The 16297-nt window shown below is 41.5% G+C and overlaps 1 protein-coding gene across 2 annotated transcripts in view; it reads right to left on the bottom strand.

Moving 5' to 3' along the window:
* The window catches only part of PLCXD3 (phosphatidylinositol specific phospholipase C X domain containing 3), a 190267-nt gene extending 174829 nt beyond the window's left edge, over positions 1-15438 (bottom strand). Inside the window, exon 1 of one of the 2 annotated variants that reach the window (XM_043887597.1) lies at positions 15098-15438. In XM_043887597.1, coding sequence (XP_043743532.1) covers positions 15098-15200 — 103 coding nt within the window. In that variant the 5' untranslated portion in view covers positions 15201-15438. Of the gene's footprint in view, positions 1-14401; positions 14619-15097 lie in introns of those variants that run through there. The other variant, XM_043887596.1, reaches the window with a different exon arrangement.
* Between the last annotated feature and the right edge of the window lie 859 nt (positions 15439-16297).

The raw sequence follows: 16297 nt of genomic DNA, 5'->3' as shown, positions 1-16297 counted from the left end.
CATTATTCTACTCTTTGATATTTATTGTTGCCACATTCTATAGTGCACCCCACTGAATTGTTGAAACAGTCCTTAGATGAACAGTCCATTAACATAACGAAATGCCTGGAGAGTGAGCTGGCTTTAAGGAAAAAAATAGTCTTCAAAACATTTTGTATCTCAAGCTTGTTGTTGTCGCCTTCAGGAACTTTGATGGAAGTCAGGTCCTTCGGGTCATTCTGGCATCTTGACTTTAGGAAAGGCCCAGGGGATGCCAATGTGTGTAAGGGTAATGGAATGGTTGCAGCTGGGAGTCTGCACCTCTTCTGTCACAAGAGGTCAGTTTCAGTAATTACACTGACACAAGAGAAAAATCAGTTCTACCTACTGATATGCCAAACTATTATTCTTAATCTAATAGCCCTGGAAATAATAGTCAGGTGTTAAAATAGGCTTTGTTCCTGCTGTATTCAATTTTCAGTTTATATGCTGTCTGTTAGGAGAGGTTGCTAAATTCTACCAGGCAATTAAAACAATAAGTAAAACTTTACAAAAAATGAAGGGGAAAGACCAGAAATATGCTACAGGTAGAGAATGGGTTAAGGGAGAAATAGTGATCAGTGATTTGATTCGTACAATCATAAAAGTGAATACAATTCTTACTCATGTTTTCATATAAGAAACTGATGTTATGAGACACTAAGTAACCTATCCATGGGGCATTCCTGGTGGCTCAGTGATAAAGAATCTGCCTGTGATGCAGGCGATGTGGGTTTAATCCTGAGTTAGGAAGATCCCCTGGAGGAGGGCATGGCAACCCACTCCAGTATTCTTGCCTGGGAAATCCCATGGACAGAGGAGCCTGGCAGGCTATAGTCCATGGGGTCTCAAAAGAGTCAGACATGACTTAGCAACTAAACAACAACAACCTATCCATTATCACAGTGTCATAGAAGCAGAAAAGGCGTTAGAGGTCATCTGGATCAAATACTTTGTATTAATAAATGCAGATGTTCGGAAGATGACCATTCAGCCTCTTTTTACACACTTCTCCTAGAGAGGGTAAGTTCATTGCTTAAAAATCACATTGATAAAAGGTTTTTCCTTGTCTTTTAGCTTTCCAAAAGCATCATCCCTTTAAGTTCTATTTTGTGGTTGCTTTAATTTAGAACTTCATAGACCTCTCCGTGTGTCTGAAGAGAGTTGGCTATATTCCCCTGTAAGGTGGTTTCCAGAAACCCCCCACAATCCCAACCCCTTGCTCCTGCAAAACTCTGCAACTTTCCACAGTATCCTTGCAAGTTGGAGGCCCAGAACAGAGCTCCATGTTGCAGATGGCTCTGCCCAGTATAGGGTCAGCCAGGCTATTACACCCCTTGCTCTGTGAACTACAACTGGTGTAGCAGCCCACTTGTGCACACATGTGATTGTGTGTACTGCCACTGACAGTCAGCTCCCTGTTGACTACATGCCCTAGGTCTTTTTATCACAGATCACAGTTAAGTCAAGTTGCTATGGACCTGCTCTTACATATTTTATATTTCAAAATTTTTTCAGTTTCACTCTTGTTAAAGCTTGTCAAAATAACTCCAATTAATCTTCAAGTTTAAAAATCAATTTAAAATTTAGGCTCTGTTGCCTCATGTATCAGCTTGTAACAACCAGGAGTTTTCTCATCAATCACAGTGAAAGAGAGCTCAGTCAGGCACAAGGTGTTCAGGGACCGGGTGGGACTGGGAAGAATCATACAGAATTTTTCTCCTAGGATCTGGGTATAGCCTGGGACTAAGAACTTAATCTTACAGTGAAAAGTCTAATCATCTAAGATGGTGTCCAAAGCTCTGACTTGGACAAGTAAACTTCATATGAGGAAGTTTCAGTATGTCTGAGGTTTCCCTGTGTTTCTGAGAAATCTGCTTGTAGGTTTCTTAACGGTCTCTATCCATATGTTAGACCCTCTTCCCTCTGCTGGATCAAAAGTATTGCTGGCCACTATCCTCTCTGGATATGGATATCCTCCCAATCAGTTGCCACTGGGTCTACCTGGCCAACATCTCCACCTGTGGGAAGTTCCATTCCTCGCTCTGGGCTACTCATGTGTGCCGCTCCCATGACAGTTGATTTTTCAGTATCCAGCTGTATCAGAAGCTGAGTTCTAGATGCAAGAAGAAAACTGATGAAATGAAACAGTCCTCCTCACATTCCCTGATCCAAAGGCTGGACTGGTCCTGGAGCCTAAGGCAGGGCTGAGCCTGCAAAGGAAAAAGTCAACAAGCTGTGACTAAAGGGAGGTGAGGGAAAAGGATCTTTAAAGAACCACCTTGTTAGCAAATAAATGAAGTGAATTATACACGATGGAATGATAAAAAAAAAAAAAAAGAGTTACATTTATTGACCATTATTCTGTGACAAGTATACTACATATTTGATTGATTCCTCACAACAGAGAATGTGAGGTTGGTACTATCATCTCCATTTTGGAACTGAGGAAATTGTAACTCGGAGGGTTTTCAGTGGCTCCTCTGAGTCAGCTGGTAAACAGCAGAGCCACGGTTTGAGGCAAGTCTGTCCACAACACTAACTGCTGAGCAGTTTTACAGATGTAACACCACAGAACCAGTGGAGTTAACTGACTTGTCCAACACTTGGTTGTAGATCCAGGACTGCAGTCAGGGTCCCCTGCCTCCCAGCTGATGCACTTTTCACAGGAAGGGTGAGCCCTTATCATCACTTCCTTTTTTATTCACTTACACATCATTCAGATATTACCATATGAAGTTGTTGGGGTCTATTTTTCCTCTTTTGGACACTGTGACATTTGCATTATCTTTATACCTCCATTTTCACAATCTCTAGAAATGATTGCTTACGTCTGTAATATTTTATCATCTCCCCTCTTTAGTATCTAGAGATAACATTGCCTTAGCACAAAAGCTTGAACACACATTTGAAAACATTTTTTATTACAATCTTCTCTATTTTCTTCTGCTTCCCTTGTGCCTCAGCTGGTAAAGGATCTGCCTGCAATGTGGGAGAACTGGGTTCGATTCCTGGGTTGGGAAGATCCCCTGGAGAAGGGAAAGGTTACCCACTCCAGTATTCTGGCCTGGAGAATTCCATGGACTAAGTTCATGGGGTCACAAAGAGTTGGACATGACTGAGCAACTTTCATGTTCACTTTCTATTTTGTTCTGAAGATAATTCATCGGGATTGAAAATTACAAGTGAAACACGAGTAGGTAACATCATGTTTGCCAGGCCTTCTTAGACACTTTATACATATCCTTATTTAATCCTTACAACAACTTAAGAAGTATTATACCCATGAAGTACTCATAATAGCTTATGAAGTACTGTTATTATCCTCATGTTTTAGCTGAGAATACTGAAGCACAGAGCTAGTAAATGTCAAAGCTAGGCTACAAACCTCAGGTATTTGAAACCAGAGCCTGCATTTTTAAAGGATCTCCTCTGCCTAAATTAACAGTTCTTATTTCATTTTATCATTTGTTCATTTCACACTGTACACTAACACACAACAATGAAAACCTGTTATAATAAATGCATTTAGTAAAGTTGCAGGATCAAAATCAACATATGAAGATCACCTTTATTTCTATACACTAAAAATCAACACTCCAAAAGGAAATTAAGAAAACAATCTTAGATATAATAGCATCAAAAAGAATAAAATATTTAAAAATAAACTTAACCAAGGATGTGAAAGAATTGTTCTCACAAAACATGTATGAAAGAATTTAAACAAGACTCAAATAAAAGGAAACCCCTTGTTGGTGGATGGAAGACTTAGTATTGTTAAAGTGCCCGAATTATCTAAGGTAATCTAATAGATTTAAAGCAACTCCTATCAAAATCCCAATGGCATTTTATTTTTACAGAAATAGAAAAAAACAATGCTAAAATTAATGTGGAACCACAAAGGACTCTGAATAAACAAAACAGCCTTGAGACAGAAGAACAAAGCTGGAGGCATCACATTTCGCATTTCAAAACATATTACAGAGATAAAGTAATCAAAGAAGTATGATGCTAGCACAAAGCCAAACAAATAGACCAATGGAGCAAAATGTACACAGAAGTAGACTCATACATATACAGTCAACTGATCTTTGACAAAAGTGTCGAGAATACACAACGATGAATGGTTCGTCTCTTCAACAAATGTGTTGGGAAAAACGGGTATCTGCATGCAGAAAAATGAAACTGGACCATACACTAATAAGTTCAAAATGAACTGAAGATCTAAATGTAAGACCTAAAACTGTAAAATTTCTATAAGAAAACATGAGGGAAAAGCTTCTAGACATTGATCTTGGCAATGTGTTCTTGAATATGATATAAAAAGTATAGAAAACAAAATAGAAGATAGACAAGTGGGACTATATAAAACTAAAGAACTTCTGCAGAACAAAGGGAGTAATCATCAGAGTAAAAAGGCAACCTATGAAATGGGGGAAAATATTTACAAATCATATATCTGTAAGGGATTAATTTTCAAAATACATCATTGTCTTACCACCAAGTAGCAAGATAACAAATAATCCAATTAAAAATGCCAAAAGACTTGAAAGACATTTCTTCTAAAAAGACATACAAATGACCAATAGGTACATCAACAGATGTACTATTCAAGGTCACAAATCATCAAGGAAATAAAAATCAAAACCACACTGAGATATAAACCCACACCTATTAGGATGGTAATTATTTAAAAAAAAAAAACCACAAAAATAAGTATTGGTGAAGATATGGAGAAATTGGAAACTTGTTCACTATTGGTAGGAATGTAAAACGATGTAGCTGCTACAGAAAACAATAATGCAATTTCCTCAAAATGTTAAAAATAGAACTGCTATGTGACCCAGCAATCCTACTTCTGGGTATTGAACCAAAAGAATTTTAAAAGGTTATTAAAGAGATATTAGCACCCCTATGTTCATTGCACCATTATTCACAATAGTCAAGATACAGAAACGACCTAAATGTCCACTGAAAGATGAATAAACATGCAATGGGACATTACCCAGCTGTGAAGAAAGAAAGAAGTTTCTGCTATATATTGCAACATGAATGAACACCATGCTAAGCAAAATATCCAGTCACAAAAGGATAAATACTACACTATTCTGCTTCTATGAGGTAGGTATCTATTTCATCAAAGGAAAAGGCAGAATGGTGGCTGCAGGGGCTGCTGGGAAGAGAAGTGATGAGTTGCTGTTTAATGGGTATAACATTCCAGTCATGCAAGATGAAAAAGTTATAGAGATTTTCTATATACCTTTGTGCTTAGAACTAAGAATACTAAACATTTAAAAAATCATTAAGAGGATAAATCTTATGTCATGTGTTTTTTGACCACACATACACACATACACACACTCACACACCCAAGTGTCTCAAGGAGCCGAAAGAGGAAAATGTTTCAAGAAGAGTGTGGTCAGTCACATCAAATAATGTTGAAAAGTCAAATAAAATGATAAAGAATTAATTACTCATTAGCTTTATCAAAAAAAAATCACTGGCAACCTTGACAATAACAATTTTAGTTCAGTGGTAGTGAAATAACATTAATATGGGGTAGGCAAGGAAAGGAAATAACAACCTGAAGACAGAGGCAATGCTTTCACAAATATCAGAGAAATAGCACAGTGGATAGAGGCACAGATGTGGAGTCAAGGGAGATTTTTATTTCATTAAGAAAGGTAATAAAGTATGATTGTGTGGTGACTGGAATGATCCGGCAGTGGTAGAAAAAAATAATTATGCGGGAGAGGGAATAAACTGGGGATCAAACTTAGGAGATCTGAATGAAGGGGATCCAGACCACAAGTAGAGAGCCTGGATTCAGTCAGAAAAAGGTCCATGACTTCTTACCTAAAGAAAATGCAGAATGTACAGAAATAGATGCAAGTGGGTTGATGGGTTAATGGTGGGAAACTGAGAAAGTTCATGTCTGTTTGCATCTATTTTTTTCCTGTAAAATAAGAGATGAAGTCATAAGTTTAGAGTAGGGTGGGAAGGAGATACTGATTTGAGAAGTAAGAAGAGGTATGAAGTTATTATCTCAGAGAGTAGAAAATTGAATTTACTATTGATGTGTAAGATTCATGGTGGGAGATTTCTAGTTAGTGGAACCAACCAGGCTGTGTACTTCAGTAATATTTAACCATTGGAGTTTTCTGGGATTGGAATATTTTTTAAAAAATGTTTTACTAAGTTGGACTTTTTTTCCAAGGAAGCAGAACAGAAAAGAGTAAGACAAGAGAATTAAGGACATTTTCAAGAGTTAAACTCTAATGCTGGATCATATAGAACTGACGCAAATAGAAATGAGAACACAAGGGGTGACAGTTCCGTAGCCTTCCCTTCTAGCAACTCTCAAAGCAGAAGCTTTACAACCCCTTGACCAATTTTCTTCTCTCAGAAAAGGCCAGGGCAGGTCATAGCAGGAGTGTGCTTAGGATTAATTCTGTATTAAGGCAGCCTAGGGCTTCCCTGGTGGCTCAGAGGATAAAGCGTCTGCCTTCAATGCAGGAGACCCAGGTTCGAGCCCTGGGTCAGGAAGATCCCCTGGAGAAGGAAACGGCCACCCACTCCAGTACCCTTGCCTGGAAAATCCCATGGACGGACAAGCCACGGTAGGCTACAGTCCATGGGGTCCCAAAGAGTCGGACATGACTGAGCGACTTCACTTCCACTTTTTCACTTTCAAGACAGCCTAGGTCCTCCTTCTCCTCCTCTTCCTCCTCCTCCTCCACATGGCAACAGAGGAATATATGTCAGAGATGAGCATTGAGATAGGTTCCCATTTGCCCATGAGGACTCCTTCAAGTACATCTTCCTCTGCATCAGCCAACAAGCCAAAGGAGACCTACAGGGAAGCCTCCCAGGCAACTAAGACTGTCATTCATTCACTGGAGTCCACTTTCCTTCATGAAATAAAAATTCTCCAAGTGAATCAAGGAACACAACCATCATTTACAATGTTGACCAAGGATAAACATGACTGCTTCATAAAAATTAGTTCAAAAGAAGAATTCTTTCATGTGAAACATAAAATTAGTTGACATTAAAGATGGAGTAGTCTAAGAGTCATCCACTTCCAGGATCCATAAAGAAAAACAGACACAAAACAAGAGCACATGTAACAAAGCAGTGGGCCATCTGTTTCAGTACCTGATCTCCGGAGGTGACTAATCCTGGCAGTTTCTCAAGAATGTTTAACCATCTCCTCCTGCCTCTCTTCCTGACCCATCTTCCTCTCTTAACAGAGCATAATAAAAGCATATGGTGCTGTAGAAAGTGTCTGGTTGCTGAATTTCATCTGAATCATGGTAAATTTCTCTCTCACATTTTCTTGCCTTTTAGAGTATATGACTTACATATTTTCCTGGTCCCCAGTCTTCAGAGACTGATCCTAACCCTTGAGAGACAGGTAATAGAATCTATAAGCTTCTTGAGGATAATAAATTACATGATTGTACCTAGAAGTTCCTCGAGTGTCCATGGGCAGTAGTTATAGATAAGTCTCATTGGTGGTAACATTAATAGGTAAAATATCCATATTAACAGAGCTGATCCCTTTAACCAATGATAATTAAAATGCACACCTATGTGTATATGAGACTTAACCTTCTCTTGAAGGCTCAGAGTACATCAATTACTTTATTTATGTGCTTTAAAGCATGGAGGTGTTAGTAATTACTTTAGGTCTATCAGATGATTTGGCTCTATTTACACTGTCCCAGGTTGCTCACTGGGGACAGTATGGATCCAGCTGTGTTGTTACCCTGGATCTGCCTGGAGGAATGATTAATTAGGTAGCCCCAGAGGCCTACTTAGAGGATCTATTAAGAAGATTCTCAAAAAAGAAGTTATCTTAACAGAAAATTGATACACCTATGGGCGTGCACACACACATACACACACATGTACATGTGCATGCAGAGAGTGAATTAACACTGAGAGTGATGCAGAGTACAGAATAAAATCTGTCCTACATATTGTCCTCTGCCTGGCCCTCATAAACTCATTCCTAAGTCCTAGGGCAAGGTGGCAGCACCAAAAGAATCAACATAAATCAAAGAACTCTTTTGCTGGCATCCATACAAAGCAAAAGGATTGACAGGAGCTGGCAGTGTTGGCACTCAGGGTTTCAGTGGTGATGGCAGACAGAGTCAGCAGTAAGATTGGCATCCACACTTTCCACAGCAGGGGACCCAGCTCTGGGAGCCTTTGACCACAGTGGGATCCTATCCAATGCCCTTTTCACACATTAATGTCCTCAATGCTGGGCCTTCGCAGACATAGCACAGGCTCTGGTGGGACTGCCAACAGCAGTGGTGTTCTGAGTATAAAACTACAGAAGTTCAGTTCCTCTGCATGTCAAAGCAGCAAAAATGACAACTCCCCATAACCTCCCCAAAACAGGAAAGAAGGAAAATTGCAGTGTGTGATAGCCCATAAAATTGGTTTATAAAAACATATTTAAGAATTTGTCCAGAGATTTCTAGAACTATTTGGAAGTCCATGCAGGAGGTACTTGAGAGGGATCAAAACTGACAATTAAGATAACTCTGATTTTACTTTGGGACTTATAGAGTTTAGGGAACATTACCTTTTATGTCCTATATCCTTATTTATTAATCTTCCCACAAAAATATTGCCTATTTTTATAGCTAATATATGTCACTCAACAGTTTTACTCTTCCTCTTTGTAACTTATTCTTTCTATTTTGATTAGGCAGGGTTAGAATTACACAGGAGAAAATAAACACTACATAAGGATATGAAAACTCTTCATATGAGTAACGTGTGTGAGCTGTAACATATAAATGTATCTATTTTAGCAACTTGAAGTTTCTTTTTTAAAATTTAACTCTTTCAGAGCCTGGATTATGCTAAATAATTAAAATAAAGTGAGTTACAACCACAGTTATGTATGTTTCAAATTCATGTAAACCATGATTTAAATAAATGAGGTATGGTTTACAAATACAAAGACTGATCATGTTCTTCCTATTAAAAAACAATTCACCATTTACCTTTGTGCTTGATGGCTTTCTGGTGCTGACTGTTACTACAGTTTGCGTTTATGATGCCACTATTACCTCAAAGGGGCTTGAAAAGTTGTGCTGTGTTGTGCTCAGTCGATCAGTCATGTCCAACTCTTTGCGACCCCATGGACTGTAGCTCACCAGGCTCCTCTGTCCAAGGGATTCTCCAGGCAAGAGTACTGGAGTAGGTTGCTATGCCCTCCTCCAGGAGATCTTCCCAACCCAGGGATCAAACCCAGGTCTCCCTCTTGGCAGGCAGATTCTTTACTGTCTGAGCCACCAAGGAAACTTATAGATAAGGTGAACAAACCTGTGGCCTATAAATACAACAAAAGTAGCTGGTCCTATGACACAACAAAAATGATATCAAATGGACAAAGAACCAAGTTAGGAGTGTCTCCTAACTTGTCATTAGTGACCACTAGCATCACCAGATGGGCTGAATTTAAGTGCTGTTGATGGCTGGTATCAAAGAGCATCAGAACTTTAAGGAAATGAGGGGGAAGGTTTCACATTTATCACAATGACCCAATTTGAACACTTAAAAAGCAATTAAATCATTTTTATTGTTCAAGGTGCATGGTGAACTGTAATGTCAGTTATCAGAAATGTTCCCAACCTGGGCCATTAGCCTTGAGTCAGATATGGGGCTCTGGCTCTACGCCTAAATGTAAATTTGAACATTCACAGATAGACTTCATGGTCCATTAGAAAGAGCTCAACCAAAGAAGTATATTTAAATTTGACTCTGCCACTTACATAAAGGTTTCCCTTAGAGATACCCTAAGCAGTGTTTCTCAAACTTTAAATGTGTATGCAGTCACCTGGGGATCTTGTTAACATACAGTTTGGGATTAAATCAGTCTGAGGGCTGGGGTCTGAGGTGCTGTATTTCTACCAAGCACCCATGTTCGCCGATGCTGCTGGTCCCTGGATCAACTTTGAGCAGCTAGGCCTGAGGAGATTATTGACAGAACATGTGAAAGCATGTGTGTTCATGAGAAAACACTTTGTAAACTGTAAAATGACACAAGTATCACTTTATATTAATTAGTAATAGTTGGTGATTCAGTTCAATTCAACAAGGAAGAGCCCCAATAGGATAAATTAAGTTAGTTCTAATAAGGTGGATGGACCTAGAGCCTATTATACAGAGTGAAGCAAGTCAGAAAAACAAACATATATTAACACATATATATGGAATCTAGAAAGATGGTACAGATGAACCTTTTTGCAGGGCATCAGTGGAGACACAAACATAGAGAATAGACTGTAGACACAACAGAAGAAGGAGAGGGAAGGATGAATTGAAGGAGCAACATTGAAACATATACACTACCATGTGTAAAATTTATAGCTAATGGAAATTAGCTGTATGATACAGGAAGCTCAAACCTGATACTCTGTGACAACCTAGGAGAGGTGGGATGGGGTGGGAGGTGGGAGGGAGATTCAAGAAGAAGAGGACATATGTAAACCTATGCCTGATTCATGTTGATGTATGGCAGAAACTAACACAATATTGTAAAGCAATTATGCTCCAATTAAAATTTTTCAAAAGTGTAAAAAATTATGTTCCAGATATTTAAGTTTTTTCTTTTTAGCAAAATCAAAACAAAACTGGGAACTGAACAGGCAGCACAAGAAAGCTAGTCATTTTAAACAATTTTGTTGCTTTTTGATTGCTTTGAATAAGACTAACTTCCATATTACTATAAGGACTAAAATGATGTGGGGAAATGCCCTGCTTTCTAAAAGAAACTTGTACAATTAGACCCAGTTCCAGACTTGCCCTGACAATCTTATCTCATCCTAATCAAAACAGAAATAGTAAATGACAAGGAAAAGGAAAACAGTTGGCTCTAGGAACAACAAGAAGAGATCACTGTGAGGAAAGAAATTAAAAACTGATAAAAGCCAACACAGGATCACAGAAGTCAGAGCTATTTTAAACATATCTCGTTTCCCTAAGTAACACTTTCCTTTATCATTGGTGTTAGCATTTCCTGGAAGAGTGTACAAAATCTGCAAGAACATTGATTTCTAAAGCATTTCTGTGTTCCTTATCTAAAGTACAGTCAACAATTGCTGTTCAAGTTTTGGTTTGAAAACTGGCAAGGAGAGATCAAAGAAAGGCAGATGACTTCCAGTTGGTAGGTAAGTTTAATAATCAGGGAATGTACATAGGAAGTTTGTTTGGAAGCAGCTGCAAGATAAATGGATCTCTGTGCCTATTTAAAAGTTTATACAGAGGCCTTAACAAGGTTCAGCCATGTACACTGTCCAGATGGTCTCAATAACACATTGCTCTCTCAAGGCTGCTTCCTTGAAAATGGCTCCCACTGTGGAAATGATGGGCCAAAAGTGCATTTCAAGGACAGGGGAGAGGGTAAGCAAACTGACTGCCCAGGTCCCGCTCACAGGCCAACTGGTGGTCAACTCAGTAAACAACTCTGACACCAAGGAAACATACACTCCTTCTGAGGCTCTAGTCCCACAACACTAGCCAGTCTTTCAGTATTACATGGTCAACTTACTGTATTATGTGAAGAAGACTTTCATCATATATCAGCAAATGCATAACAGACCCTTCCCATTAAAACAAAAACCCTTCCTGATCTTTTAGATTTCAGACAGAATGACTCCTTGTCATAGATCCAGATCACCAACAATTTACCCAGATTAAGCAACAGCTTGCTTGCTCCCATGATGGATCTTTTTACAATGGTTCTGGCAGCACTGTGATTATAAAAGTTAAAACTCGGCTTTGAAGATGCCAGAAATTCATCAGACTCACCTTCACCTGAACTTGACACTTTGTCTCCCAGCTTCCACCCCTGTTTACCCTCTCTCACCTGTTTATGGTAACAGGATGGATCATTCATAGTCCAAAATGCCAGAATACTGCTAAGCAAGCATGTATGAATGAAAACTCAGTTTGGTGTCATCAGAGATAGGAAGAAAAGACAAATGAGACTGAAATCTGAGTAACTGTCAGGGTGTTTCAACAGTACCATTCCTCTGAAAAATAAAGTGAAAGTAAAACTACTAATACCGATTACTAACTTAATTCTTTAGGCCAGTCAATACCAAATCATGATGCCATTTAAATGCAAAACAGACACAGAAATTCGGATATGAAAGCATTCAATATGCAGACATCTTGAGAAACAGTTTAAAGATGCCAGAACTGCACACCTGGGGGGAATATCACACACCTGCAGATGGTTCTTTGCACTAGCTCTGGGTAATGCAGGTCAGCTGACCCAAAAGTATGGCTTCATAATTAGACAGCTCTTCACTCTCCAGTTGCTCCACCTAAGAAAACCTGAAGCTTAGAGGATGACTGAGCAGCCATTCCCTTCTACAGAAACACTTGTGTGGTACCATCAGGAGTGGTTTTAAATGGTGGAGATAATTACTTAATTCAAGCTGTAGCAACTGGCCAAGTAAACATGTAGCAGCCAGGAAGCTATTAGCATGATTTTAAGGCAATTATTCCATTAGCGTTTAATAGTCTCCAATTAGTCTTCCCTGACTATCAAAGTTTGAACATCTTTTTTTTCTCCAAAAATTCTTGCAGTTTGAGTAATGCAGAAAGGTACCAAATCCATTTTTAAACCTGAATTTATATGTGTAGACATGCCAAACCTACATTACACAATCATGGGGGAATTGAGGGATGCAGATGGGCAAAATAGGGTTTTTATCTCGGAATTATTGAGGATGAGAATGGAAAGCTTTGCAAGGGATCCACTTTAAGTATAAAACTAAGAGAAGTTAGGCAAGCAGTGGAAATTCCCACTGTGTCGAGTGCTATCATCATTGTGTCTGTACTGTAGAACTATCAGAATATCGAAGCCTTTGAACACAGATTTCCACCTTGTCCTGTGGGAACAAAAGAAAATTCCTTCCGCTCCTGCCAATGCCTTATTTCCTTGTCCTTTCAGCCTGATTAGTACTTGTTGCTGCTGAATCATCCAGATCCAAACCACAAAGCATTTCCCTCCAAAATTCCTAGATATTTTTTCTAAGGACCATATTTAAAGATCATATCACTGAACTGATAGCAGGTCATTTCCCTTCACTGAGATGCAACTTTCATGTCTGTGAAATGGAGTTAATACTTATCAGCATCACCTGCTTCACAAGGTTTGGGGAAGGATTATGTTATCTGGGTTATATGTTAGGACTTTGAAAAGTGAAGTATTATAAAAATGTATGTTAAATTCAGGCATGATATCATGCCATCCCTCAGAAGCTGCAATGTGAGCTTGAGCTTTTAACCTCCCTGTGTCTCTGGAGAGTCACCTGTCAGGAGGCTGGCACCAGACTCTTGCCCTTCTTACCTTTTAGGCCTCCATAAATGCTCAGGTGAGACCATGTTAAAGTACCTGTCTAAAGATCAAATAAAAAGGAAGAAAAGGGGATAGGGATGCCTGCGGAAGTGAGAGTGGAATTTTGCCAACAAAGTTCTGTAGTTTCTACTGTCTCCTCCAAAAGAGCAATCCCTAGGCTCACCCGGGAGCAGGGTAAATGCAGAGCAGAGAAGCTGGCTTGTTCTCTTCCTTAGAGACGCCTGGGCTCTTGGGAAATTCCCTCCTGGAGAAGGGCAAGAGGAGACAAACCCTTCTCTTCCAGGGCTGGCGCTCAGAGGGTAGCCTGTGTCTGTCATAACCGCCAAACATCCATTTGACTAAAGACCATTGATTTCAGTTACTGATCAATTCCAGGGCTACTGGTTAGAGACTTTCAAGAAAAATTTTTTTTTTCTTAAGCATGATTTCCCCCAGTGGCTGAGAGAGGGCGCCGGATGGGTAAGAGCTAGAGAAGGTAGACCAGAAGGTTGAACTTGATAACCCCGCATAGCTCAAGGCAAGGGAAGAACTACCTGTAGGTATTTTGCCCTCTAATCGAGTCCTGGAAGGGTCAGGCGGGTCAGGGAGATAATCTGCACTCTCGGCCCAAGCGAAAAGTCAACAAAGTACGGCTGTGAACCCAGCTGTCACCGTGGGATACGGTCCTGAAACCACCGAGCCCCTGCACATTCGAACTAGGGTCTGCTGCGCTCCCGCCCCCAGAAACCTGCCCAGTCCTCTGGTCCAAGGCGCGCGCTTCGTGTTGAAGCGTCTGACCCCTCCAGGCTCTTCCTCGCTTTGCTCAGGCTTCCTTCTTTCTAGCCTCCCTGGACACCAGCGCAATCATCTTTTCCCCAAGATTTGCGGGTGAAGCCCACCCCTCCGTCGCATTTCACGCAGGTTCCCCTGCCCGGCTTCTGTCCCGAGTAACAAATGCACGGTCCACGAGGGTTCGCTTTCCTGACCCGCGCGCTGGACGCTGCTCACCGCCCTTGGACCAGAGTCCAGATGGTGACCACTCGGCCAGGCCGTCTAGGTCCACGCAGATCAGGAAACGGCTCCCCACATTCCTCTCCCAGCTTCGGCTCCAGGTCAAGGGCATCTATCAAGCCGCCGGCGGTCCCTGAACTTTCATCACTCTTCGGGAAGCGCTTTGTGTCTTTAAAGCAGACTAGGGACGAATATTAATGACTCGGGGAGCTTCTCACCGAGAAATCCACCAAATTCTCTTGATTCCGCGACAGAGATGGAGTCGGAGGTCCACGGGCCAGAGCCGAGCCCTTAGGACAGCGGCTCGCGCTCGCCGACCACCATCATCCCACAGCCCCAGAAATGGTCCCCAGACCCAAGTCTCCGGGGGGGAAGCTGGGGGGCGGGGGGGTTCCGAGGGGCCATCCTAGAGTCAAGCCTTTCCTCTGCCCCAGCCCTCTCGACACAACCTGCTTCAAAAACCCATGGAAAAGCAGTCACCTTGACTCCCCGCGCCACGGTCCCCAGAGGTTTGGGAAAGCGCTGGGAGGCCGGAGGCGCCCAGGCACGCACTCGCCTGGCCCGAGACCCACCCGTGGAGATGAGTTTGCCTCCCGCGGGCATCTTGGCAAGTTACCACTTAGTGGGGATAAAGCAGGGCGGGGCAGGTGGAGCGGACGCCGAGCGCCCCGGCGGCAGCCTCTGAGCGCCTACCTGGGATGGCTAAATTGGTGAGGGGTATGCTGTGGATGCTCTCCGGCAGAGTTGCCATCCAGTCGGCGAATTTCAGCTCGTTCTTCCCTTGAGACGAGGCCATCGTGCGGTCGGTGTGCCGCGCGCTGGTCCTCACACTCCTCGGGCAGGCTGGCAGGCTGCTGCCGCTAATCCAATGTTTGCTCCCAGCCCCGCTAGAGTTTACACTCCGCTGTGCGCCACACCCACAGGATGGCGCAGACACATGCTAATTTTAATAATTATTCAAAACACCCCATGCTCCCTGAGTGCCTCCGCCAGACTCCGCTGGAGCTTTTGTTCCTGACGTCCGCGCTCAGCTTTCTGCTCTCTCCGCTCCCTCCCCGACTCCCTCCTCCCGTCTTATCCCTCCTATGCGTCTCTGTCTTTTCTCGCCATTTCTACAGCATTCCTTGGCTTCTTATTATTTATTATGTGCTTTTTTTTTTTAACTTGGTTCACACAGCTGTTTTGCCCACGATCTTGTTCGGCCCTTTAATGTGACTTATGTTTGAAAGACAATCTTCTGGTTGAAGCTAAGATCCTAGAAGACTTTGGGATGCTATCACCTCCCCCGAGCAGACTCTCTTACTGGCTTTCAGGACTTTCCATTCTTACTGAAGAGCTTTTCCTTTCGTAAGCTACAACAGGTTATTTCTTTCCTCAGCTGGGGCCGAGAGCCCTGCTGACAACAAAATGGTGGTCTTTCTTCACCACTTTGCCTAATTTTTGGAGTGGTTGACAAGTGTGCTGTCAGAAAAGATCAGTTAAGTTCTAGGTGGTACCTATTCAATCCCTGGCATCCTGTTCCAGTCATTTCAAGGTAAAGAAACACTTCGCCCCCATTTCCCTGAATATGAGAGATGCGTGCTCTGTCTGTGGAGAAAACAGTTTATGTCCTCCCTCTGTCATTTTTGTGACACCCAGGATAAGACTAAAGCCTGATGCAAGAAGGAAATCACCACATTTCCCAGTGACATGTTGTAATTATTGCCTACTGGCAATACTGCTGCATTTGGTGGAATTTATTTGGCACCATTCAGAATGATCTGTGTGACTGTCTGAATTTTCATTCCTTGGCAGACTAGAGAGATGTACCTCTCTCAAGAGTAATCACTTGTCGAGCCTCCAAAGAACTGTCTTGGTCCACCTGCTCTCAGATGAGAAACAGGAGAGAAATCA

The sequence above is a fragment of the Cervus elaphus genome, chromosome 25 (genome assembly GCF_910594005.1).
Source record: "Cervus elaphus chromosome 25, mCerEla1.1, whole genome shotgun sequence".
NCBI classification, from domain to species: domain Eukaryota; kingdom Metazoa; phylum Chordata; class Mammalia; order Artiodactyla; family Cervidae; genus Cervus; species Cervus elaphus.
This window is presented reverse-complemented; position numbering and strand designations above follow the sequence as displayed.